Source organism: Crotalus tigris, unplaced genomic scaffold (assembly GCF_016545835.1).
Source record: "Crotalus tigris isolate CLP2741 ecotype Arizona unplaced genomic scaffold, ASM1654583v1 scf7180000018549.3470463, whole genome shotgun sequence".
In the NCBI taxonomy this organism is placed as follows: Eukaryota; Metazoa; Chordata; class Lepidosauria; order Squamata; family Viperidae; genus Crotalus; species Crotalus tigris.
The window spans coordinates 3,136,068-3,161,202 of record NW_024097072.1 but is presented as its reverse complement, the minus strand read 5'-3'; the positions used below and the strand labels follow the sequence as shown (position 1 = coordinate 3,161,202).

The window sequence follows — 25,135 nt, the reverse complement described above, 5'->3', positions numbered from 1 at the left end:
TTGGAGTCATCCTCACTTAGTTCAATGGGGCTTCAGGGATTTGACTTGCAAAACGGATAAGGATTAAAAAAAAACAACTCAGTTTTTGCAAGTCGGAGTTGGTAACATTGCCTTAATCTCCAGTTATTTCATAGGCTAGATTGGAAATAACTTCAATTTTAGCTGCCTTTCAACCCAGTCATTAGCTGTTGAAGACACGGTGCTTAGAGCAGGGGTCCTCAACCTTGGTCACTTTAAGACTTGTGGACTCCCAGAATTCTGGGAGTTGATGTCCACAAGTCATAAAAGAGCCAAGTTTGAAGACGCCCCCCCCCCCCCGGTTTAGAGAGCAACGCCGAGGCTGAAGCAGGGCGTTTTCCCTTTAAAACCGGACGGAACTTTTGCACTACGTTTCCCAGAATCCTTCGCGGCGCGCTACGTCGAAATAAAGCGTTCGGCCAATCAGCGAGGGAGAAGGGCATCCTCAGCCCACGGCGAGAGTAAGATGGCGGCGGCGGCGGCTTGGGGATCCGGCAGCGGGGATGCCAAACTCCGCCGGCGGCTGCTCCTCTTATGGCTGCCGCTGCTGCTGCTTTGGGAAGCCGGGGCGGAGCAGATGGAGGAGTACCTGAAGCGGGAGCATTCGCTCACTATGCCTTATCAGGGTACTGCCTCTCCTTGCCCCCCTTCGCGATTATATTATATTGCACGGTGGAAATCCGTCCGGTGCAGCCCCTGTTCAAGACGGGATGTTTCTCGCCTTGGAGAGGCTCCACCTGTTGCATCTCTGCCTGTTAGGGCACCGGGCTTCCCCTAGAGTTGCTTTCCTAGATGCGGGGGTGGTGGAGGGAAACTGTTGGGGCTGCCTCGGTTGAGCGTTCCCCGTTTTGCAAAATGCAGCGTGCAAAGAAGCCGCGTGCATCATCTGGGTTACAAAGTTGGGCGTCGGCACAGAGTTTATACAGGGCTGGGGCCAAGAGGTCCATTGCTGGGTGCAAGGAGACAACGCAATAGGGGGAAATTTCCTTGCCAATGTTGCTTGCTAGCAAAGTGGGAAAGGGGTTACATTTCCACCTGGGGGGGGGGAGGCCAAGTGAATGCTGTTCATCCAGGTGGAGTTTTTGAAATAGGCCCTTTGGGCCCAAACCCTGACCAAGAGGCTGGAGCTGTGAAAGGCAGCGTGATGGGAGTGGAACTGCTGGGATTTTGGTGCAGGCTTGGGTGGGTGCAGAGGGGATGTGTCCTGTTGCAATTGAGTGGCATTTCTAAAGTCCTTCTGCACAGGGGGTATCTTTCTCCATGTCCATCCAAGTCAAGCGGTTGGCTTCTATTGAAACTTGGCATCATAGCTTTAGCCTCTGATTTCAGGCTTGGTTAGGGTGTTTTGCAACACACAGCTAAGTATTGTGTGAATTGTGGAGGGCCAGAATGCTCCAGAACTCTAGTGTGGTTATTCACCTGGCTTTGGAAAGAGAGACTTTTAATGAAACCAAGGAAATAGAAAGCTGGCATTCTACCACAAACGCAGGGAACCAGCTTTGCAACATGGTCTTTGTTTGCAGCTTGACCTTTGGCTTCATAAACTTTCCCCAAGAGGTTGAATGTTGCCTTCTGGACAGGGTTTCATAACTGACCACGTTCCTCCATAATGACCGTTCAGAGGCAGCTCAAGCTCTGACGTGAGAGGTTGGGAACCAGTTTTGATCTAGCGAGCAACCTGTCCTTAACATTCTTTGTTTTTCAGGTGTGGGATCTGGCAGCTCCTCACTCTGGGAACTTATGGGCAATGCAATGGTGATGACCCAGTTTGTTCGTCTCACCCCAGATATCCAAAGCAAGCAGGGTGCTGTGTGGAACAGAGTGGTAAGGCTTAATTGCCTGAGGGTGGGCTCTGGGAATTCATTAGGGCTGGAATAATTAGCAGGTGCCTTCTCTGTTGATGTTATCCTGTCTGTAGCAAAAGGAGGGAAGGGTGAAGCAATAGCGAACGTCCTGGGGGAATGAAGTCTTGCAAAAGGGCCTGATGTGCCAAGGTGTTTTACTTTGCCCAGTTGGAAGGTGTAGGCTGATATTGGATTTTGCATATTGCATTAAGCTGGAATTTGTTTGGCCATGGTTTAGGAAATAAACAAGAGTTGGTTTCACAAACCATCCTTTGGGTCAGCAAATGTTGCTCACGCTTGGCTGAATGTGCTTTCGGCGGACTCTTTTTTTATCTTTTAGGATAGTGTTTCTCAACTTTGTGACCTGTGGACTTCAACTCCCAGAATTCCCCCTGCCACTCTTGCAGAGTTGCTGATGTTGAGAAGTACAAGTAGTCCTTTGACTTACAATTGAACCCAAAAGTTGGTGATCCCTGTCATAAGTCACTTTTTTTCAGTGCTGTTGTAACTTTGAAGGGCCACTAAATGGATGGTTGTATGTCAAGGACTACCTGTACTGTTTTAAGATTGTGTTGATTTCCTTCTGTTTTCTTTTAGGAAGTTTGGGCACCAAGCAAAGGGTCTGATTACTGTGTACTTCAGTCATTGTAGGACAAGGGCTGTTAGTCCATGGTAGCACAACATCACAAAGAGTTGATAGTGCCTTTTCTGCTTAGACATTATATTAAAAGGTATATGTCTCACAAGTAATCTATATTTGCACAACCAAACTGTCTTGCCTTCTCTTCCCCATCATCCCACACCTCGCCCCAATTCAGGGGTCTTGCCCCATTCCGTGCCTTTGAGGAATGAGCTGCAGCTCAAGAAACTTTGTGCCGTTAATAAAATTGTAGTTGGAAGAGGTGCTATCAAACTCATGATTTCATGGAACACAACTATCCATATATGTTTGTTTGTTTCCCGATAGGTACTTTGGGGTCTACTGCAAACGGTTGCATTTGCATTTTGCACATTTCAAAAATAGCCTTTATCTTGAACAAAGATGAATTTTATTATGGTAGCTGCAACTAATAAGGACGTTTTCTAAGAGCACTGAAGCAACAAAGTTCTGTTTTTTAAAACAATCATAAATTCCCATGGTTTGAGAATTTAGCATAGGATATTTTGTATCCAAAGGGAGTGGGTTGGATAACAATGTTACAGCCTTTTCTATTTCATGGTTTGCATTTTTGTTGAAGTGGCTGAGCAAATTATGAAACTAACTTCAACTGGAGACATTCTTGTCTCTAAAAATTCAAACTGAGAATTTGAAAATCCTGATTCTGTGCGGCTAGTTTGATGGACTAGAATAATAGAAGAGAATAATAACTTAGCGTTTTAACACCCAGTGATGGCTTTGTCAAGAAACCATGATTAAACACTGGCTTAGTGAGATGTATACCATGATTGTCTCAGAGCCTACTTGAGCCACATCGATGGTAGCTTTATTTCTCTTTTCTGTAGAAAGCTTGATAAAACTTGAATTGTGAGCAGAGCTGGTGCAAATGCTTCTAGTTTGACTGCTGCTGAGATTTCAGCCGTCAAATCTCAAGAATATTTTAAAATTTTACTGCAGACAGGAATAGAGTATAATGTGGTTGCAAAAATACAAGCTTTTTAAAGTGGGATCTAATATCCTGATCATCAGTTTCTGTGATTCTGCAGCATTTGCACTTGAGAGCATTTGCTCATCTTTATCAAGTTGTTTGCTTTCTGGCTGTGCTGTTCCCTGTAGTTTAATCATGCAAGTTGGGATTAATTACTCTCTTTCCAGCCCTAAATATAGCTCAGTTGGAAGGGGAATACATAAGATTATTGGCACAAGGAATTGGAAAAGTGCCCCTCTCTGCTGCTCGGTGTATGAGAAGGTTGTCCTTTGCAACCGCTAATGTGCAAAAACAGTTGTCACCTTCAGCTCTTAATATTTGCAAGCACTTAAAAATAAACGAAGCATCCAGTAAATATTTTGACTCTAGCTGGAAGATTCTCTTCTGGGTGTGAAGACACAGAATTGGGGGAGGAGATGCATAAATGAAATAAAAGCACCAACCTTTTCTCTCAAAGGTGCTTTTTCAAAAGGCACCTGGAGAAGTTGAAATGGATTGATTGATTGAACTTTTTTTTTTGCGCACAGCGGTGGAGGCCTAATGCGAAAAGGTTTTATAAAACCCATCTGAAGGCCTAGGACTGGGGTGAAGACACACGTGCCCACAGAGGGCTCTGCATGCCACCTGTGGCACGTGTGCCATAGGTTCGCCACCACGGCCTTAGCACATAAACCACAGCATACAAACTATGGTGTTTGGGATTCCATATTGGAAGAAGGCCAAACCAAATACTGACCCATCTGGTTTGGTTGAATATGTAAAGTCGGTTCTGAACTTGATTGCACCCGGGAAACCAAGCTATGATGTGTGTCTCTTTGTTTAGCATGTGACAGCAATCCAGAACTTTTTTTTCATAGTTTATAGCTTTTTCTTTGTCTTGGTTTTGTGATATAAGCTGTTGTGTATTCTGAGCATTATACCCACAAAAACGTTTTAGCAGAATTTATCCTGCTTTGAAAGGATCCATTTTCTTAGGAACTTACGCATCTCGCCTGCAAAGAAAGTGTTAAATACATTTTTCCCTTAATCACAAAGATGTTGCTTGCATAAGTTGCGGGTGCTCCAACAATGGAGATTTTTTAAGAGATCGGACAGCCATTTTTCTGAAATGGTATAGGGTCTCCTACTTGAGCAGGGGGCTGGACTAGAAGACCTCCAAGGTCCCTTCCAATTCTGTTGTTCTGTTAAGCCTTTAATGGTTCTCTCCTTTCTGAATTGCATCTTTTTTGCTTTCAACAGCCTTGTTACTTGAGAGACTGGGAGATGCAGGTGCATTTCAGAATCCACGGGCAAGGGAAAAAAAACCTCAACGGTGATGGCTTTGCCATCTGGTACACAAAGGATCGAATGCAGCCAGGTAAGGACTTTTCCAAATCCATGCCAAGCCTTGATCTCTGGTGCTGCAGTCTCTTTGCAGCGAGCCAGCCCATTGGCTGGCAGATTTAGAAAGAGGTCCTTTCCTTGGCTACAAGTATCTTTTATACCCATTGATGCTTTTCCTTGTTTTCTTCAGTAGAACCAATGACAAAAACTTCATAGGGTGTTGTGTATGTTATGTATAAGGATGTTTCCCAATTGCGTCCTCAAGTTGGCCTGCATTGTCCTTCTGGCCCAAGTCTTCTTTTGAATTAAACTAGAAACCTTGTGTTCTTGCACCAATACGTGTTCAAAAATGAAGGCCGTTGTTAGATATTGTTTAAACAACAACAACAACAACCCAGAAAGTCTAAGCAAAGTTTGTCGCAAAATTGCATTTTCCAAAAGACAACTGGACTTTCTAGGTTTTTTTTTCCCCTTTGAAAACATTTCTCCTCTCATCCAAAAAGCTTCTTCGGTTCTAACATGACTGGTGGGGACTGGAGAAGCTTCTTGGATGCGAAGCAAAATGTTTCCAAAGGAAAAAAGAAGTCCAGTTGCCTTTTTCTGAAAAAAGCACCTTTGTGGCAACTTATGACCTGCATGATTGAGTGTCTCCATAGATAGATACTAAGCCAGGGATGGCGAACCTTTTAGAGACCAATTGCCCAAACTGCAACCCAAAGCCCGTTTATTTATTGGCGGGTGCCAGGTGGGCGTGGCCCACTGGTTGGGCGTGGCTGTGGCAGTCATGGCAGATTGGGTGGGTGTGGCCAAGGTGGTTGTGATCACTTCAATGTTGCTCGTGGGGAGGGACGCCTGTGGGGGTAGGCAGGGTTGGGGGAGTTCCAGGGGGTCTCTGGCAGGTGGGGCAGTAGGCAGTAGGCTTGTTCTGCTGGGTAAGGCAAGGCAGGGTGGGGCAGCAGCTGCCTGATACCATCAGCCCCCACACACAGATGCCAGTGAGCGCATGGGGGCCAATGCTATCCGTCAGCAGCCACAGCCTGCCAGCCCCTCGACCGGTGCACTCTGGGGCTCCACAGCCCGCCGCCAGCAGTTCAAAGAAGCCGCCTCTGAGCTGGATGGCTGGCCGGTGGGTCGTGCCCGGGAAAAGGAAAGCATGCGAGGCCAGGAGGAACGGGGAGGGAGGGAAACCAGCCGTGTCGGGATGCATCCGGCCATGTGCGAGTTAGCAGGCAGCTGGTTGAAGAAGGGCAGTTGCCGTCTCCGGGGCATGGCGCGCGTGCCCACACAGAGGGCTCCGAGTGCCGCCTCTGGCATGCGTGCCATAGGTTCGCCACCACTGCACTAAGCGAAGTTTTCTTTCATTTTCTAAACCTTTTTTCTTGTGAAGGCCAGGTCCTCCAGAATTTAACTGGGCGTGTGCAGAAGAGAATCTAAGCTTTTCCACCATAAAAAAAGGGGGAAATTTTGAGGGGTCCTTGGGGCTCTCTGAGCTTCTTTCCTTGCAGACTTTCTTGCACTGATGATGTTACCTAGTTTGGTAACGAGAGGTCTGCAAGAAAACAAGCAAGCGCAGAGAGCACCCAAAGCCGCTCCCCTCGTTTGAACCCTGAGCTACAAATATCCTCCTTTAAGGGAAAATTCTTTTGGCTTTTCTAAAAGCATGAATTGATCTCTGGAGAAACAGCTGCTGGACTCCATTTTTTTGTCTGTTCCAGGGCCGGTCTTTGGCAGCAAGGAAAACTTCATAGGGCTGGGCGTGTTTGTAGACACCTACCCCAATGAGGAGAAGCAGCAGGAGGTAAGGGCCACCCTGGAATGGCTGTGCAGGCAACAAAGAAGGCTGGGGAGGGGGCATTGGCCTCATCCTGGTCGGCCATTGGAGCTGGGCTAAGAAGACCGTTGGCTGCTGCGATGTGTCTTAAGTTCCAAATCTGTCAGGAATACTGCTGAACTCATGTTTCTGTAGTTTCATCTGGATATTGCCTATCTATTCATCTTTATAGGTAAAAATCAATCATTCCTTCACATCAACTTCTAGCGTGGATTAGGACCGTGTGTGTCCTCTGGTGGTCCCCTGTTTATATCAGACAAAGACATTCCAAACTGGCACATAGCCAGGATATCCTGTGATGAACTTAGTAGTCCCTCCTACTGACCTGTTCACATGGGATTTACTGAATAGCTAAACTACATTACCCATAAGCTATCTCTTAAGGAGACAGCACTTAATCTTATAAATGCCAAACATTCTAACATACTGACCCATCTAACTGGCTGATCCAGAACACCCTTGCTATACGATGTTAGAGAATGCAAAGTTACAAGCCAGAATTTTTCTGCTTGCTTCGGTCTGTATTCCTGTATTAAGGCAGGAATCTCTCCTCCAGCCCCTCCGATTCCAGGATCCCTTAGCTTTCCAGCCTGGTATATTTTCCCACCTTTTCCCTAACCTAAACAATCAGTTATAGAGGAGAAGAAGCAGCCCGGGGATTGCATGAAGGGAGATTAAGTCAGCTTGAGACAATCTGTTGGGTGACTCTCTCTTGCTTCTGTCCTCTCCTCTTCCCTCCGACTTTGCAATAACCCTTCTGGATTCTCAGGCCCAGAAGAAGAGGTATACTTCAGGAAACCAGGTATTTCATACGGTCCCTTTCTAGATCCTTTATTCCAACTTTGTAGTGTAGTCTTTGCCCATTCCATCTCTCTCTCTTCTTGCTGCTTGATTCAGCTATCACCTCTGGCCGGTAATGGAACAGCACAGCTTGGGGCAGAGATTGTTGGCACCTTAGTCTTTTTCTTGTGATTATAAGAGCCGGGGTGGCGCAGTGGTTAGAATGCAGTATTGCAAGCTGACTCTGCCTCACTGCCAGGAGTTCGATCCTGGCCGGTTCAAGGTTGACTCAGCCTTCCATCCAGATAGCTGGGGGCAATAAGCTGACTCTGTAAATCGCTTAGAGAGGGCTGTAAAGCACCGTGAAGCGGTATATGTCTACGTGCTATTGCTATTGTCAACAAGGCATCTTTTTTTGGGCGGCTTTTCCTTGCTTTTTGGAGAGGTATCTAGTTCCAGTCCCCCCCCCCCAATTCAGATTCCTCATGTGGCTGGAGCCGGTAGAAGCAGAGGGGCGAGGGGGGATGTCTAGGGCAGCTTTTCTCAACCTCAGCAACTTTGAGATGAGTGGACTTCAAGTCCCAGAACCCTCCTGGCATCCTGGCAGAAAGTTCTGGGAGCTGAGGTCCACCAAGTTGCCAAGTTGGAAAAGCGCTGACCTAGGGTGTACCTGGTCGGCTTGGTTAAAGCAAAGGGGTATTGCAGGCCTCTTTCCTTTGTCTCTTTGGTTGTGAGAACCTCAATACCCAGAATTCCTTAACCAACATGGCCTATGCTGGATCCTTCACACACCTGGTGGTTGCCTACTTTTGAGGGTCTTTGTTTGTGCTGCTTCCTTCTGAGTCAACAGTGCTAGTTGCTCAAAGCTGCAGGAGCCTGGGAAATGCTGTGGTGTGTCCACAGGGGGATAGGGACTCATTTCCTCCGAGGAAATGCATTTTCCACCCAGAGAAAGTGGTGGGAGAACTTGCATGGGGTCCAACGAAGAGAGGTGTGTGGCTTAGTTCAAAACCTCCATGCAATGTGGACCTGGTTGCCACCAGGTGCAATGATACATGACTGGCTGAGATAACACGGCTGTGTGAAACACACGCTTACACAGAACCATCCCTAGGCCAATGGTTCCTAACCTTTCTGGCTTTGCGGACCGGCGAGGTGGGAGAGGTACTAGTTCTGTGTGAATTCCATTTGCGTGAGCGCATTGCTTGTTTTCTCTTGCTTTCCTTCTGCCCAAATCCAGGCTGACATCACTTGCTTCTCAGTTGTCTTGAACTGCCTTGCTTCCCAACACACCTCCTCCTGCTCTTGGCCTCTCCAGCTCGGCTCCATTGCATCCCTCCTCGCATGCTCCTTTCCACTCTGCCGAATGTGAACCAGTGTGAAAAGATCTGTTCGGATGAAAAGCCGGTCTCTTCCTTCTGTTCCTTCTCCAGCGTGTCTTCCCGTACGTCTCAGCCATGGTCACCAACGGGTCCCTTGTCTACGACCATGAGAGGGATGGGAGGCCGACTGAACTCGGTGGCTGCACAGCCATAGTCCGGAACCTGGAGCACGACACTTTCCTGGTGATCCGATACGTGAAGAGGAGACTTACGGTGAGTATCTACAGTCTGCAACTGTTAAGAGCCCTGGTGGCGCAGTGGTTAGAATGTGGTATTGCAGGCTCACTGTGCCGACTGTCAGCAGTTCGATTCTTATCGGCTCAGGGTTGACTCGGCCTTCCATCCTTCCGAGGTCAGTAAAATGAGGACCCAAATGGTTGGGGACAATATGCTGACTTTGTAAATAATTTAGAAAGGGCTGTAAAGCACTATGAAGCGGTTATATAAATCTAAGTGCTACTGCTAACTGTCTTGTCTGTCTGTTTGTAGGAATTGGATTAACTTTTATTAAATAACCTGAAATGAGTTATAATCAGGTTCCCATAATCTCATAATGTTTTGGTAGTAGTCTTGCTTCCTTGGAACGCAATCACATTTCCGATGCTGTTTGTCAGACATCTGGAGGTGTTCTTCTTGGCGTAGCTTTTTTCAGACACATCTTTTCTCTCCCGCCCCATCCAGTTCTCCTCTCTTCGTTATCCCCTCTGTCTGAAATTTTAACTGGAAAGAGGTGGCCCCTTGTTGTGGTGCTCTGAGTGACAGTTCTAACACCCAATCATCACGTCCTTCCCAAGGATTCTCCAGGTAAGCTTTGGAAAGGATGCATCTAGAATGAGTCTTCTCTCGTTTGACTTGAGGTCTTGCTTGATATTGACGGAAAGCACGAATGGAGAGATTGCCTCGACATTCCTGGAGTCCACTTACCCCGCGGATACTTCTTCGGAATCTCTTCCGTCACAGGAGACTTGTCAGGTATTGCTCATAAGCCCAGCATAGCTGGAAGAGTTTTTTTCCCTACAGTTTTTACTTCTGGAGAAGATCCTGCAGAGCTTAAAAACTTGGAACAAGAGAAGGGAACCCGTAGGCAGCTTCCTCAATAGAATGACTTCCAGATGTGTTGGACTTTAGCTTCCACTACGAGTAAACTTGATGTCATGGTTCTGACAGATGAAACTCTTCAAAGAATTTTGAGGCATTGTTTACCTTAAAGAATCTTTATTCGAGCAGCATAGCATTGGCATGTACATAAGCGAAGCCAAAATCTGGATTCCCCTCTCCTTAGCACATAGTATCAATCACAATTACCTTCTCTAATTAACAGTCATAAATCACATTCTCCAATTAGTTTGAAATGCAGGCTTTCCCTCCTTTACTCCAACCTGGCCTTCTTATCATCTCTTATTTCAAAAGCCCTTGAGTTCACAGCTATTACAATATTGTTATGTCTAACTAATTCCCATCACACTTGACTTTTTTTAATGTCAAAAGTAGGAGCAAAATTCAGTAGCCAGCTAACTGGGAAAGAGATTCAGTGAATGGCTGTAAGTTGGGTCTTCAAACTAGGTCCTTTTATGACTTGTGGACTTCAACTCCCAGAATTCCTCAGCCAGGCACGCTGAGGGGAAAGGGAGTGGTTTCCAAGCTGAGCCATGCTGGCTCAGGACTTCTGGGAGTTGAAGTCCACGAGTCATAAAAGAGCCGAGGTTGCCTAAGCCTGGCCTAGTTTGAAGACCCCTGCTCTAAATGGGCTTCCTCCTCATTATCCCCCTTCCTCTTCGAACTCAGACAATCACGACATAATTTCTCTGAAGACCTACCAGCTGACGGTTGAACGGACACTAGAAGAAGAGAAGCGTGACAAAGAAGTCTTCCTTCCGGTGGTGGAGAACATGAAGCTTCCTGGAAGTGAGTATGATGTTCAGTTTTACCCAATGAAATGAATCGGGGCAAACACAAGGAGGTCTGGGTTTTTGGTTTTTTTTTTTACACAATGCATAATTAAGTTTCAGGATGTATTACCGTGAGATGTAGAACTGCAGGTTTCAAAGAAAGGTTAGACCGATTAATGGTAGACCTAGGGATCAATGTCTACTAGCCTTTAGTAGCCATGGGGCTACCTGCAAAGGCCATCTGTTAGGAACCAATGGCTTCCACGGGCAGTTGGTGGGCCACTGTAAGAAAAGTTCTGATAGGCCAGGAGTCCAATCCAACAAGATACTGCTTCGGTTCTTACAACAGCTGTGGCTTAAGGATTGGCGCTGCAGGCAGAATATAGTTGTCCCTGGGATGGCGAGGCCCTTGAATTGAAGGAAGTGGATACTGCATTTTGCTTATGGCAGCATCCTGTTGGGTCTCTTCAGTGGAGGGTCTATTTCAGGAGACCCACTGGAGGCTATTCCAACAAGGATTTGCCATGGAGTTTTCAGCAGTTGGTCTCCTTAAGGCAGGGGTCTTCAAACTTGGCCGCTTTAAGACTTGTGGACTGGCTGAGGAATTCTGGGAGTTGAAGTCCACAAGTCTTAAAGCGGCCAAGTTTGGAGACCCCTGACTTAGGGTGTCAGTGAAGTAAGTGCTGTGGAAAACCCTAATGTGCATTGGATGTATGGGTCTTTCTAGCTCAGCACACCCAAGTGGAGTAGGAAGCAGTCCAGATATCAACAAAGAGCTAGAGCTTGTTCTTATAACTAGTCTGACCTCTGCACCTGTCCTTTGCAGTGGAGACGCCGATGGAACCCCTGAGTGGCCTTGCTCTCTTCCTGATAGTCTTCTTTTCGCTGGTGGCCATCGTCTTCGCCATCGTCATTGGCGTTATCGTTTACAACAAATGGCAAGAACAGAGCCGGAAGCATTTCTACTGACCCACAGGCTTCCTCTTCGATTCCTCCGGTCCTCCTTGCTTTCTGGATAGCCATCGGATTTCATCAGCAAGAGGCGATCATGGAAACGGGCAGCTCAGCGTGGGAAGCCCCCCCCCCAGTAGGTCTCTCTGGCTCCTAAACCTAACAGAAGGCTGGCATCTGGACTGGTGGGCTCCTGGTGGTGGTGAGACACCGTCATCTCTGCTCTTTCTTTTGCCTTCCTTGAACTAAGGTCTCAGCGCCGGCTTTTGGTGGGATGTGACAGGCTTTGTCAGCACACAATGGAGCCTCTGTTGACTTGTTTGGGGGGATATTTAATCAGAGATTTGGAGCTGCCCTCCTTGGCTCCTCTAGTGGGGTTTATTAGAAGATGGGAGCTGTCAAGCTAGCAGTGAAAAGGAAATTGGGATATGGTAATCAGCAGTAATGAACTGAATGTTTCTTTGGGATGCCTTAAGTAGCATATTACTGCCTGGAGGACAATGGCAGAACCCTTGTAGCATAAAGAAAACCAAGGCTCTTATCTTGTTCAGCCCAGCAACACAATCCTTTTCTTCTGTTCTTTATAGATCAGGAAAAGCATCGTAGTGAAACCACTGTCCTGCTGAATCAGCCAATATGAATCTCTTTGCTCCTTAAGCACAACTCTCTCCTCATCCTTTTCTTCCTTCTTCTGCTTCTCCATTTTTGCCTTCTCCTTCCCTCTCTCCACTTCTTCCTTCTCTTTTCCCTTCTCCATTTCCTCCTCCTGCTCCTCCTCCTCCTGTATCTGTTGCTTCTACCTCTCCATTTGTTCCTTCTCCATTTCTTCTCTTTCTCCATTCCTTCTCCTTTCTCCCCATTTCCCTCTCCCATCTGTCCTCGTGACATTTTATGGCTGCCTCAGTGATCCTTGCTGCTGTTCTGTGCTTTCCCTGGGTGAACTGAGGTGGCCCTTGCCAAAGAGATGATATTGTGGTTTTTGCTGGGCTTCCAAGGGATTCTTGAATGTTTTGAGTTAAGCTTTGGAAAACTGAAGCTTGTTTGGCAGCTGGTGGAGTTCAGAGCAGGGAGTGTTGTTAAACTACTTCAAAAGATGGTTTCATCCATTGGCCATCTTTGCATCATTCAGGAATGAGCCCCTCACCAAGAGTAATCGTAGAGCCTGTAAGTTGGGCACTAACCTAACCTCTAAAATCTCCCCTAATGGCAGGCCTGGCCTCAGCAGGGGGCTGGCAGATCTCAAGGGTGTCTCGAGGGGACAGTTAGCATGCAAGCAGAGGTGGCCCAACTTGAGGCTTTTCTAATAGTAAACACTTGTGAACTACTTTACTAAGAAAAAAAGTGCTGCTAACTGCTGCTGTTAGATTTTCTGATGCCAGCTTTTCTTGTTATTGAGGAGAATCTGACCTCACTTCATCTTCCTGGCTGCTGGATCCACCACGTCTCTTTAGTTAATATCCTATCCTATCCTATCCTATCCTACCCTTCTCCATCCGTCCCTCCCAATTTTATAAGAGAGGAGTGGATTGACCTACAGGTAATCCTTGAGTTATGACAACAATTGAGATCCTGGTTGCTGTCACTAAACAATGCAGTTGTAGAGAGTTTACTGATGGCAATCCAGGCTGTCCCGGTTCTCATCATAACCCCAAGACATGAAGGTCGTTAAGTGGGAAATGGAGGAAGTACCAGGTGGGGAGCGTGGGAGTACTGCATGTGAGTTGGGATGCCGCGTTGTGGCATGAACTTGGGGAGGTGGGAAAAGAGGGTGTGGGATACACATGTGCAAGTGCGAGAAGGCTCAGGTAAGGAGGATGTTGGTAGGTACAAGCAAGCAAAGGGTGAAGGGATGGCTCGGGGGTCAGCAAAGAAAGGCTGGGCAGGAAACTTAATCAATCTTTTACTTCCCTCTGGCTTCCCCATTGACTCTGTTTGTGGGAAGCTGGCAGAGAAGGCCAGCAACAGTGATCATGTTACTTCAAGATGCTGCAACCGGTCCTTAAGATCACCTGGTTGCCAAGCACCCTAATTTTGGTGAAGTGACCATGGAGGCACTGCAATGGCCAGGATTTTGAGGATCCGTCGTAAGTCCCTTTGTTCAGTGCCCCCATAACAGTTGCTGAATGAATGGGTGTAAACTCAAGGGCCACCTGTATCTCCATCAGCATAACTGGAGACCAGGAGTCTCCAGGCTTGGCCATTAAGACTTCAACTTCCATGCTGGCTGGGGATTTCTGGAAGTTGAAGACCACGAGTCTTAAAGTTGCCATGTTTGGAGAGACCCTCGTTGCAGATAATCCCAGGTGGGAAATTCATGGCTTCTGGAAATATGGTGGTGATTTTGTATAAAGAAACCAACAGTTGCCTTCTAGAGTGAGAAAGTTGGGTCAGTTCTGAGATCACAGCCCTCGTTTTGGGTGATGACCTTCCACTGGTTTCTTTCTTCCCCCTCTTTTTATCTGTCCATTGTGTATCTCTTTAGCGGTGCTAAATAATCCGATCTGGCTTCTGTGTTGAAAATATAACTTTGGGGAAAGGGGAGATTTGTTGTTGTTGTTAATTGCGAAGTCATGTCCGACCCATCGCGACCCCATGGACAACGTTCCTCCAGGTCTTCCTGTCCTCTACCATCTTCTGGAGTCCATTTAAGCTCATGCCTACTGCTTCAGTGACTCCATCCAGCCACCTCATTATCTGTCATCCCCTTCTTCTATTGCCCTCAATCTTTCCCAGCATCAGGCTCTTCTGCAGTGAGTCCTTCCTTCTCATTAGGTGGCCAAAGTATTTGAGTTTCAACTTCAGGATCTGGCCTTCTAAAGAGCAATCAGGGTTGATCTCTTCTAGGACTTGACTGGTTTGAACGCCTTGCAGTCCAAGGACTCGCAGGAGTCTTCTCCAGCACCATAGTTCAAAGGCCTTCCTCAAAGTTATGGCCACTTTCGGCCATATGTGACCAGATCTGCGAGTATTGCTCGCCCCTCTTGATTGCCAATTTATGTTCATGTAGGCGGGTCTTCAGCCTTTTTGATGTTTCCCCTACATAATTACTGTGGCAACCCATGCAATCAATTTTATAAACCACCGCAGACCTTTCTGCGGTGGGAAGGGGATCTTTGGGGTGCATGATCTTTGATCGCAGAGTCTGGTCAGGTTTATGTGCCACTCTTATGCCATGGGGGGCCAGCAGTCTGGCTGTGGCTTCGGACACGTTATGAATATACGGTAGGGAAATGTGTGTTAATTGTCCTTGGGGGGGGGGGGGGAGTTTCTTGGTGATCATACCTGTGTATCCTACTGTGACGTTTTATGAATCGTAGCGGATATCCATTGAGTTGGCAAATCCGGTACAAATGTCTCCTCTCTTCCTCCTTTGCTTCCACCGTGCTGCAATGCAAATGCACACGCTTGAACAGCGTTTTAATACAGCCAACTTTATGGGATGCTGGGTGGTTGCTGTTATAGTGGAGGATTCGGTCCGTGTGAGTGGGCTTGCGATAGACCTTCGTATGTACTAAGCCCTCTGGTGTTCGTTGGACAAGTACATCTAAGAAGGCTATCGAGCCCCGGCTCTCCTCCTCCACCGTAAACCTAATATCCGGATAAACCGAATTGAGTATTCCCATAAAGTTGGCTTTTTGGCATCATTTGACGACGACAAATGTGTCGTCAATGTACCGAGCCCAAAACTTGGGTTGGTACTGGGACATAGCCTCACGTTCCAGTTGCTGGAGAACTGCCTCTGCTATCATGCTGGAAATAGGAGAGCCCATGGGCGTGCCCTTTATTTGCTCATATGTGACACCTTGGAAAGTAAAGTATGTGACCAAGCACATCTCTATGAGTTTCACTAGGTCCTCTACTCTCAGGGAGTCCCGATGTGGGGAATCCTCTTGTCTCTTTAACTGACTCCTCAGAACAGTGACAGCCAGGTCACGAGGGATGGAGGTGAACAGTGAGGTGACGTCAAATGAGACCATCACCTCGTCCTCCTCCACCCTAAGTGCCTTGATTCTTTCAAGGAACTCCTCTGAGGATTTAACTACTGTGGGTGCACCATTCACTAAATAGGAGATACGTCCACTAAGCCACTTCGCCAGTCCAAAGACTGGTGTGCCCTTGAAAGAAACAATGGGGCGAAGTGGAGTACCTTCCTTAGGAACCTTTGGCAACCCATAGAACCTAGGAAGTGCTGAGTCACTGGGACGTACTTTCTTCAAAGTGTCATCATCTATTCTTTTGGCACGCTTAAGGTTATTTAATAGTTTGTTAATCTTATTCTTCATTGTTGTCATGGGGTCTCTCTTAACGACCTTATAGGCCGTTCTGTCATCGAGCAACTCCAGTGCCTTGGTCACATAGGCTGCTTTGCAATGATTTATTCCTATTGCCAAATGTTGCTCGTAAGCCTAGTTTCATGAGAACGCAAGTCCTTTGCTTGATTATCACTACTGTTTTGTTAAAAATATTCCAACATGTTGCGAATATTGTACAGGTAACCCTTGACTTACAGCCACAATCGGGCCCAAAATTTCCGACACCAAACCAGACAGTTAAATGAATTTTGCCCCATTTTATGACTTTCTCGCCTCAATTGTTAAGTGAATCGCTGCAGGTTTTAGGTGACACAATTAAGGGAATCTGGCTTCCCCATTGACTTGGTTTGTCAGAAGGTCGCAAAACGGGATCCTGTGTCCCCCACAGGGCCACTGTAGCCGTCATAAGTACATGCCAGTTGCTAAGCATCCAAAATTTGATCATGCGACCCTGGGAATGCTGCAACGGTCATAAGTATGAAAAACTCATTTTTCAGGGACTGTAACTGTGTACAGTCACTAAACGAATGGCTGTGAGTTGAAGACTGCCTGTGTTAACTTTGATTTAATTTAAAAGCAATTAACATTAGAAGACAATCTCTGTGATTTCACTGCTGAAGTTCAGCAGCAACTTTTACAGGAAATCCACATTTCAGGAGTTTCCCCGAATCTCAAGTCCTTCCTCCCGGAGATAAAAGTCCATTTCAAAAACCATTCTCAGGTTTTTGTTCTTTTAAATTCCACTTGCAAAGGAGGGTAATTGATGCCGTTGTGCAAACGGCATCAACAAGAAGTCATTAATAATTTGCATCGTTTGCTCCCTGGCAGTTGGATGTGCATGATGATGTCCAGTCATCTAATGGACACCTTTGATGACTGGATGAAAAAAATATAGGCACATTAACTGTCTGATCAGATTTTCCTCAATGATATCTGCCTAGATATGTAGAGACAATCTCCTTTAATTCTTTGATGATGCAGTTGAAATTCTCAGTGTCTGGAAGTTAAGGGGTTTGACCTTGTATACGTTTTGGAGCTCCTAAAGTTTGTTTACTATTTATGATGTTAGCTTTGGTAGACTAATATCCTTCCTTTCCTTCAGGTGCTCAAGGCAGCATGCATGATGCTCTTCCGTCTGTTTTCTCTCCTAATAAGAGCTTTGTGAGGTCAGAAGCTTAATGGCCAAGTCTCTCCCTTTCCCCTCAGCGTGGCTGGCTCAGGAATTCTGGGAGTTGAAGTCCACAAGTCATGAAGGGGCCATAGTTCCCCCATGCTGGCTCAGGAATTCTGAGAGTTGAAGTCCACACATCTTCAAGTGGCCAAGGTTGAGAAACACTGCACTAGACCAGGGGTAGGCAGCTTTGGACGACACACTGGAAATGAACCTTAGACATTCTACAGACAAAATATGTCCTTGGGCTCCTGACCACAACCAACCTAGAACTTGGGTTTCAATAAATGTCCTTAAAGGAGAAATGGCATTTGTTTCTATAGAAACAGCCCTGGAATCAACAGGGAAAGCATGAGCAGAAGCTCATTGTGAAATCACTCAGTTCCTTCAATAGGACCATGGCCACATTGGTAGCAGAATTTCCAGAACATTTTGCCTCTTCTTAAAAAAAAAGACACCTTTTTATTTTTGGCCAAACTGACTGAAATCTTATGCGTGTCTGCCTATTTTTTGTCTTCATATATGTTTCTGCCTTGAAATAAACACAACTGTGAAATGTCTCTTCACTGCTGCATGAGCAGATGTGCAAAATTTCTGAGACTCTGAATGATTCATTTTGACCTTTTGTTCCACCAGGGAATGGCCCTGACATAGAATAAAATATTAGGAGAATTATTAAGGTCGGTTACATGTCTTTAAGAGTTGGTTTCATGAAGACGTCGATGTGATGTTTTTCCTTAAAAACATCAGGAGGGGAAGTAGATTAAGATTCTTCAGTGATCCAGATAGACAGATACACAGATGTATAACAGCCTGCCAGTTACACAAATCATGCTGAAAATAGGAATTTTCATCAATTTATTCTGCTTGGCTTGAAGTATTTAATTAACCTCAGCAACTTTTAAGACGGACTTCAACTCCCACCATTGGTCAGATACCAATAAAGGAGAATATTTTTAACTCAGGGTTGAAATGAACTTCACTAGCAGTGATGGTGTTACCTAGTTTGGATAATGACACGTCTGCAAGAAAACAAGCTGAGAGAGACTAAGGGCCCCTCATTTGCCAGATAGCATCACAAAGTGGGGGCCGCTGAAAAACTGGGTACTAACAGATGCCCTCCCATCATCACTGTGGACAGTAGTGTGAAACTGGAGAGGCATTCCACGCCTATTTCAATTGTAAATCATCTTAAGTCCTGGGACCCCCAAGTTTAGGGGGGGAAGGGTATTTCCTATATATTCCATTGCCTGCTGTCCCTATTGTGACTGAAATACCTGACTGAGCTACTGGGGGCAGAATTCTCTATAAATCAGATGACTCTGTATTGCCTTATCTATAATAAGAGCTTGCAGTTCCTCACTAAGCAACTGTTTAAAGTTACAACAGAACCCCCCCAAAAGCTTATGAACTGGCTCTCCTTTTTTAAAGGTACCTCATAATATTACAAAGAACCACCCATCATGTTTGACATGAGTTTACTCTTATTATCCAACAGCTGGAAAGTTTGGCGGTCCATCATGTTTCATCATACTGCAAAAAAGAATACATTTTGATTTCAGCTTTTGAAAGGCTAAACTATCCTACAAATTGCCAATTTCACTGACAAAAAAAGTTGCATGCAACCACTACTAGATGGTTTATTTTTCTGCTGATATCGAATTGTATTAAGCACGTTCCAAAACTGGCGGAGTTTGAAACGTGAAGATTTGATTAAGGAAGCAGAGCAAGGATTTGCTTCTGTGTTAATTTTTAAAATTGACTGATTTGTTCTAAAAATCTGTCTCCTGACAATTTTCTCCTAAAGGGCGGGGGGGGGGGCAAGAAATGTCACTGTTTATGGCAGGGCTGGGGAACCACGGTCGTTTTATGACTCGTAGACTTCGACTTTCAGAATTCCTGAGCCAGCATGGGGAATCCTGGGAGTTGAAGACCACAAGTCATAAGAGGGCCATGGTTCCCTACCCCTGGTTTAAGGCATCAAGGACACTTGCTTTTTGAATTAACAAGCACATGCTGGGGTTGACTTTAAATAAGTTACAATTGGGTACCTAAGTAAAGATGGTTGCTTCTCTATACTTCTACTGTAAAACAAAATTAAGAATGGAGAAGGATTGTCAGAGATCTCTATGTACAAAAACAAAGAGGGACACTGTGTAGCATGAGACTTCTAAGGGGAAATGGAGTGCCACTATCCTAAAGTTGAAAGTAAATAAGAATCGCCATCGTTTAGTACAGCCTTAAGCCTTGCAAATTCCTCTCAGCTAATTCTAGCCACGTGGGCTTATTATGAAAACTTCTAAACTCACAGCAGCAAGAACCTAGGGCTGTGCACTGTGCACACATCAGCAACTACCATGGCATCAGCTGAAATACAGAAGTGGAGCACGACACGTAGAAAATGGCATGAATCTCATAAATAAATGTACAGTCTTCCTGTAAGGAGGAGAACTTTAAACAATGAGGTATATCCTGAAGAATTACGGTTTGCTTTCGTTCTGTCAAACCCCACCCTAGTTCCATGGAAAAATAAATACACCATCACAGCCTCTCTGGTTGCCATGGATCTGACCTCAAGCAGGACGTCACATAAACCAGGCTCGCCCTTCTTCTCCTCTCGGGATTAAGTCCGACCAAATGACAGCTTTTCAGTAAATGGTGCACCAGTTGCTCCCGTCGCTTGGCATGAGTCCCCCAGTAATTAAAAGAATCAGGTCCACAAACCACCAGATGCCTAGTCCTCCAAGAGTCAGCAGCTTTCCCACAGCTGTACCTGTATGGCCTAGGCAGAAGCGGTCCACCCCAAAACAGCCCAAGAAAAAGGAGTAGAGGAGAGTGGTAATGAAGTAGTGTCCAGTGTACCTGGAATACAAAAGTCGCAAAGAGAGGAACTGAATCCTCGTGAAGGAAAAATATTCAAAGGAAGTTTTAGGTACTGTGCGCAGCACCCCCTCATGACTATAACATGACATTGCGTAGAATATACACTGCAATGATTACAGGTAGTCCCTGACTTAAGAACTGTAATGAAACCTATTGCACGTCATAAGTCTTAACAGTCATAAAATAGGTCACCCATGTGACCGAGCCAGTTTTTCAGTCGTTTTTTCAGTGGCTGCTAAGTAAACCCATTATTTGCTATGGGGCGTGTTTTGCTGAAAAGTGGAAATAAACACCGTTTTTTAGCAAAAAAAAAAAAGTCATAAATCACGTCCATGTGGCTGCAGGATGCTGCAAACGGCTGTAAATGTGAACCAGTTGCTGAGCACCCAAAATGAAGTCGCGTAATCACATAGGGGAGAAGCACCAGTCAGAACTTGGGAATTGGGTTGTAAGTACCTTTTAGGGGCTCCATCGTAACTCTGACTGGACCCCTAAGTGATCGATCATATGTTGTGGGCGCCCTATACCATCCGAGTGTGTAATTATTTAGGACTTCTCCTTGACAAAGCTGTATAAAATCAGCAGCTGGAGTTAGAATGGAATTACTGAATGACTCTCTTCTGTGTCATATTGAACATTTCATTGGATTAAATGGATACTTTATTTGGCCAAATGTGATTATAGACACACAGAGAAGTTCACATTTACAGCCGTTTGCAGCATCTTGCAGTCACATGGCCTTGATTTATGACAAACTTTTTTGCCAAAAAATGGTGTTTATTTCCACTTTTCAGCAAAGCATGCCCTATAGCAAACAATGGGTTTGCTTAGCAGCCACTGCAAAAAAGACTGAAAAATTGGCTTGGTCTCATGGGTGACCCATTTTATGACCGTCTCCGGTGCAGAAGCTGTCAAGGTACATGCAAAGCAACAGAATAATGATAATCATAATCATAATACCAATAAAAGTGGGGAATTTGAAAGATAAGGATAAATAATGCTACAGCCATACTATGTGGGGAACACACATACAAATACCTACAGCCACACTACATTGGTAAATACATATATGTAATACTACAGCTATACTACATGAATAAATGCAGATTAGACAGCACCATGAGAATTACATGTTCAGGTTTTGCTGTTGAGCAGAGAAGCTCAGAAAACGGAAACAAAAAAATTAGACCTAACGTGTGCTGCTCTTGGTTTCTGCATTGTCACCTGAAACTGCAAAAATGTACCAAGAAAAGGCACTCACTTTATGCACGGCTTGTTCCCACGCAGAAAAGTCCGCTGTCCTGCGCACTCAATGCCATCCAATGCCCTGCAGAGGACTTGAGTGTGGCTGACATCACTATATGCTTGGCCACCAAACTGTTGCAAGGAGAGAAAATGGCAGAACAAATGGAAGATTTATCGGCTGACATGCCTTGGTTTAACTTTAGGCCTTCCTTTGCAAATATAAAGTATCCCTGGGAACTCAAATGCTCTTTATCCAAGGAAAAGACAACAGGATCTTTTGCCCACCTTGAGACAGCCGTAACCTAATTCGTCCCGTGCGCTTATATTTCCGTTATGGTCCACAGGAGCCTCACAATCTATGAATTCTTCAGGTCTGCATATGAATGAAAAACTTGAGTTCAGATTTGAGAAACCACTCTGGAAAGTTGCATTTCTGATACAATTAGTTGGTGAATGACAACCACAACTGAGGGCAAAATTTTCTATGGCTAAGCGAGACAGTGTGTTGCGCCCCCTTTTACAATCGGTCATGCCAGAGTTAGTAAGTGAATCATTGCAGTTAAGTAAGTGACATGGTTATTAAGTGAATTTTGGCGTCTCCATTGACTTTACTTGCCAGCAGGTCACAAAAAGGATTCACATGAATCCGGGACAATGCAACCGGCATAAGTACATGCCAGTTGCCAAGTGTCCGAATTTTTATCATGTGACCACAGGGATACTGCAACAGTGATTAAATGTGAAAACTGGTTATAAGTCACTTTTTTCAGTGCCGTTGTAACTTTGAACAGTGCCTAAACAAACAGTTGTATGTTGAGGACTACCTGAACTGCATTTAATTCAAACTCAGAGCACAGTGGCAAACACTCTGTGAAGAATGGTTACCGATTATAATAAAGTAGTAATATACATACATATATACATATACATATAAAAAGAAATGTCGTAAAATGGGCCAACATTCACTTAACAAACGTTTCACTTAAGAACAGGAATTTTGGCCTCCACTGAGGTCATAAGTCGAGGATTACTTGAACTCCATGCCAGGAAGGTTTTTTTTGGGAGGGGGGCGTACGTGTTAGCCATGTTTAATCTAAGGCTGGCTGGAAATGCACCCGAGATGAAATACGGGACCCTGCCCCGAACAGGGAGGCCAGTCTAGATGGCCTCCAGGAGCCCCTGATTCTCTGGGAGAGCTTCCTGGGGGAAGAGGCGCGTCGCCCACCCAGAAGTGCTGAGAGTTCCTCTCTGCAAAGCCTGGGGCCAGCCAGCCTTACGCACCCCCCCCCACATTCTGCAGGACCAATTTTTTTTTTAAAAAAAAACGCTTTTCCTCCCCCAAGTTAAACAGCCCGTTCCTTCGCTCCTCCCCTCGAGGCCGAGGCCCCGCCCACCCGTCCTCACAGGCGGTCGCAGAGAATCAGCGGCGCGTACGGGCCTTGGTATTCCCAGACTGAGGCGGTGTCTGCGTGAGGCGGCGGCTGTTGCCCCTCTGCCTCGTCCGCGGCGCCTGCGGGGCTCTCGGTGGCGTTGTGCTGGTGGGTCCGGGAGACCCCCTGCAGCAGGAGCAGGTTGCCCAGCAGCAGCGCCGCCTGGCCACACAGCAGCGCGTAACAAATCGGTCCCCCGGCCGCCATAGCGGAGACGGCGCCCTCCCGACTTCCGGCGAGGCCGCTTCGGAAGTACTTCACGCTGGCGCCCTTCCGCCAATCGCGAAGCAGTTCCTCTGAAAGGGCGGGCGGTGGCCGCGGCTCTGTCCAATCAAAAGGCGAGGCTTGTCCTCAGCCAAGTCATTAAAAGGGCCCAGTTTGAAAACCCTTGATCAAGAGTCTCTTTCAGCCATCGCCCCGCCTACTTTCTCGAACGCAGCCCCGATTGGCCACAAGGCTGCTCGCGGCATCCAATAAGGAAAAGCGGTAAAAGCAGAATGGAGCTTCTCAGCCTGGCCGACAGGTGGCAGCAGCCGTTGCCACTTGCTGGAGAAGAAACAAGGTCGTGATTTATTCAAATTATGGACTTTGCAGAACACGTGGAAACAGTGCCTGGTGTGATGGGCTATGTTGTGCAAATAAACCCTCACGTTTGGGTTACGCCCAGAAAATTATGTTAAAAGCTAGTGTTTTTCAAACTTGGTGACTTTACGATATGGGGACTTCAATTCCCAGCATTCCCCATGCTGGCAAGGAATTCTGGGACTAAAGCAGTGGTGGGATTCAGCCAGTTTGCACCAGTTCGAGAGAACTGGTAGCCAATTTTTTTGTTGCCCAGACCCAGAATGGACTTCCGGAAGCAGCATCCACACAGAGAACCGGTTGTTCACATATTTGAATCCCACCACTGGACTAAAGTCCACCCATCTTAAAAATGGTCAAGTTTGAAAAACATGGAGTTAGCTAAAACTAAAAAAGGATGTATTATAGCTGGTGCAGCATTCATAATTGGACAAGGTTCCTTCTTGGCAGTGAGAAGTTGATCAGCATGTATCAAGAATCAGCTGGGAGACCTCAAGGCTTAATGGTAGGTACCAGCTATTTTATTGATGAACGATAAAGAAATGAAATTTTGGGTACCCAAAGAGGCATTGTTGAAAGTGATTTGAAAGGTTCTGGAGAAATCTTGTGATTGATTAGCTAGGCTGCTGCAAGCAGCTAAATGGAGGGCTGTTCTCGAAGGAAACATGAATATGGTAGTGGGTCCAAAATCAGCAGTGTGGCTCCTGTTCCTTTGTGGACTAGGTTTATGTTGTTTCTAGACCAAATGCAAGGTGCTTGCAACTGTTTATAAACTTTTGTAGGGCTTGGGCCTCCTGCTTGAGGAAGTTATTCCTTCTGCTAAGTAGCTGGTCAAGGACTAGGAAATGCATCCTTTGGCTTTGCAGATGACTGTTTGGAATCCAGTAGCGTCAGGGCCTTTTTGGTGGCGACATTAATACTGGAATACTCTTTCCCAGCCTATTCAATCAGTATTATTGTCCAGGAGCAAATCTGTAGTTCCTTTCCCTGGCGCAAGAGCCAATCAATGAGGCAGGATCGAGGAAATTGGAAATGCATCACTTTATTTCTGAACAGAAATACAGTATTAACCTTGTGAACTCTAAAACTTCCTCCTTCCGTTATGTATTCAAGATGGACAGCGATTCATAGTTATATGTTACTTATATGTAACTAGCCATAGTAACTTAAACCCCTCCATCTAATTGCAAAGCTTCTCCAGCCCTGGAAGCTCAGTCAAGACTTGCCCTCCGGCTGGGAAAGAGCCCCCACCCTATTTGGGGGGCTATCAAAGAGAGGAGGGGGACAATCCATTTTCCAAAGCACCTGAAGGTGGAACCAGGAACAATGGATGGAAACGGATCAAGGAGAGATTCAATCTAGAACTAAGGAGAAATGTCCTAATGGTGAGAGCAATTAACCAGTGGAACGGCTTGCCTCCAGAAGTTGTGGGTGCTCCATCCCTGCAGGCTTTTAAGAAGGGACTGGGCAGCCACTTGTCTAAGACGATATATAGGGTCTCCTGCTTGAGCAGGGGGTTGGACTAGAAGACCTTCAAGGTCCCTTCCAACTCTTGATATGCTAAGCCAGCCCTCTAAGCTGCTGGGTGGTGGTGGTGATGGGGGGGGGGGAGCAGTGTAGTTAAAAAAAAAAGTGATAAGGTTGGATGCAACTCATTGAACAACCATCTTATTTAGCAATCAAAATTCTGGTCTCAATTATGGTTGTAACTCACGGATTACCTGTAGTGTCTAGTTCTGCCACATGATGCAAATTGTGCATTAACTCTTCTTGTTGTGAAAAAGTTGCATTCAAGCCTGTCAAACGGAAGGGTCTCTGATTGAACCTAAAACTAAGGAGAAATTTCC

At 45.9% G+C, this 25,135-nt stretch overlaps 2 protein-coding genes across 4 annotated transcripts; one reads left to right on the top strand and one right to left on the bottom strand.

The window, feature by feature from the left end:
• The first annotated feature begins 465 nt into the window (after window positions 1-465).
• Window positions 466-17,708, top strand: LMAN2L (lectin, mannose binding 2 like). Of its 3 annotated transcripts, XR_005557995.1 has the most exons (10): window positions 466-644; window positions 1,724-1,842; window positions 4,748-4,865; window positions 6,547-6,629; window positions 7,432-7,464; window positions 8,876-9,037; window positions 9,682-9,796; window positions 10,610-10,729; window positions 11,540-11,800; window positions 17,080-17,708. XR_005557995.1 is itself a non-coding variant. In XM_039354308.1 (9 exons), the coding sequence occupies exons 1-9, from the start codon at window positions 485-487 to the stop codon at window positions 11,680-11,682; spliced, it is 1,053 nt and encodes a 350-aa protein (XP_039210242.1). In that variant the 5' UTR covers window positions 466-484; the 3' UTR covers window positions 11,683-12,328. The 3 variants fall into 3 exon arrangements, 2 of the variants coding, with proteins under 2 accessions (XP_039210242.1, XP_039210243.1); XM_039354308.1 differs by lacking the exon at window positions 17,080-17,708 and having other exon boundaries at window positions 11,540-12,328; XM_039354309.1 differs by lacking the exons at window positions 7,432-7,464; window positions 17,080-17,708 and having other exon boundaries at window positions 11,540-12,328.
• A 284-nt stretch (window positions 17,709-17,992) lies between these two features.
• Window positions 17,993-22,948, bottom strand: TM2D2 (TM2 domain containing 2). Its single transcript, XM_039354310.1, has 4 exons — window positions 22,681-22,948; window positions 21,562-21,649; window positions 21,293-21,408; window positions 17,993-20,010 (listed from the first exon to the last, which is right to left on the bottom strand). Exons 1-4 carry the CDS (start codon window positions 22,911-22,913, stop codon window positions 19,797-19,799), a joined length of 651 nt encoding a protein of 216 aa, XP_039210244.1. The 5' UTR covers window positions 22,914-22,948; the 3' UTR covers window positions 17,993-19,796.
• Window positions 22,949-25,135: the final 2,187 nt, after the last annotated feature.

Excerpts from the sequence above, each read along its gene's own strand:
- TM2D2 (XM_039354310.1), bottom strand. The coding sequence starts at position 22,913 with ATGGCGGCCGGGGGACCGATTTGTTACGCGCTGCTGTGTGGCCAGGCG. Across the intron at positions 21,650-22,680 it reads CTGATTCTCTGCGACCGCCT|ACCTGAAGAATTCATAGATT; the intron begins GTGAGGACGGGT and ends ATTCATATGCAG. Across the intron at positions 20,011-21,292 it reads GGGAACAAGCCGTGCATAAA|GTACACTGGACACTACTTCA; the intron begins GTGAGTGCCTTT and ends TTTGTATTCCAG.
- LMAN2L (XM_039354308.1), top strand. The coding sequence starts at position 485 with ATGGCGGCGGCGGCGGCTTGGGGATCCGGCAGCGGGGATGCCAAACTC. Across the intron at positions 645-1,723 it reads GCTCACTATGCCTTATCAGG|GTGTGGGATCTGGCAGCTCC; the intron begins GTACTGCCTCTC and ends TTTGTTTTTCAG. Across the intron at positions 9,797-10,609 it reads CGTCACAGGAGACTTGTCAG|ACAATCACGACATAATTTCT; the intron begins GTATTGCTCATA and ends CTTCGAACTCAG.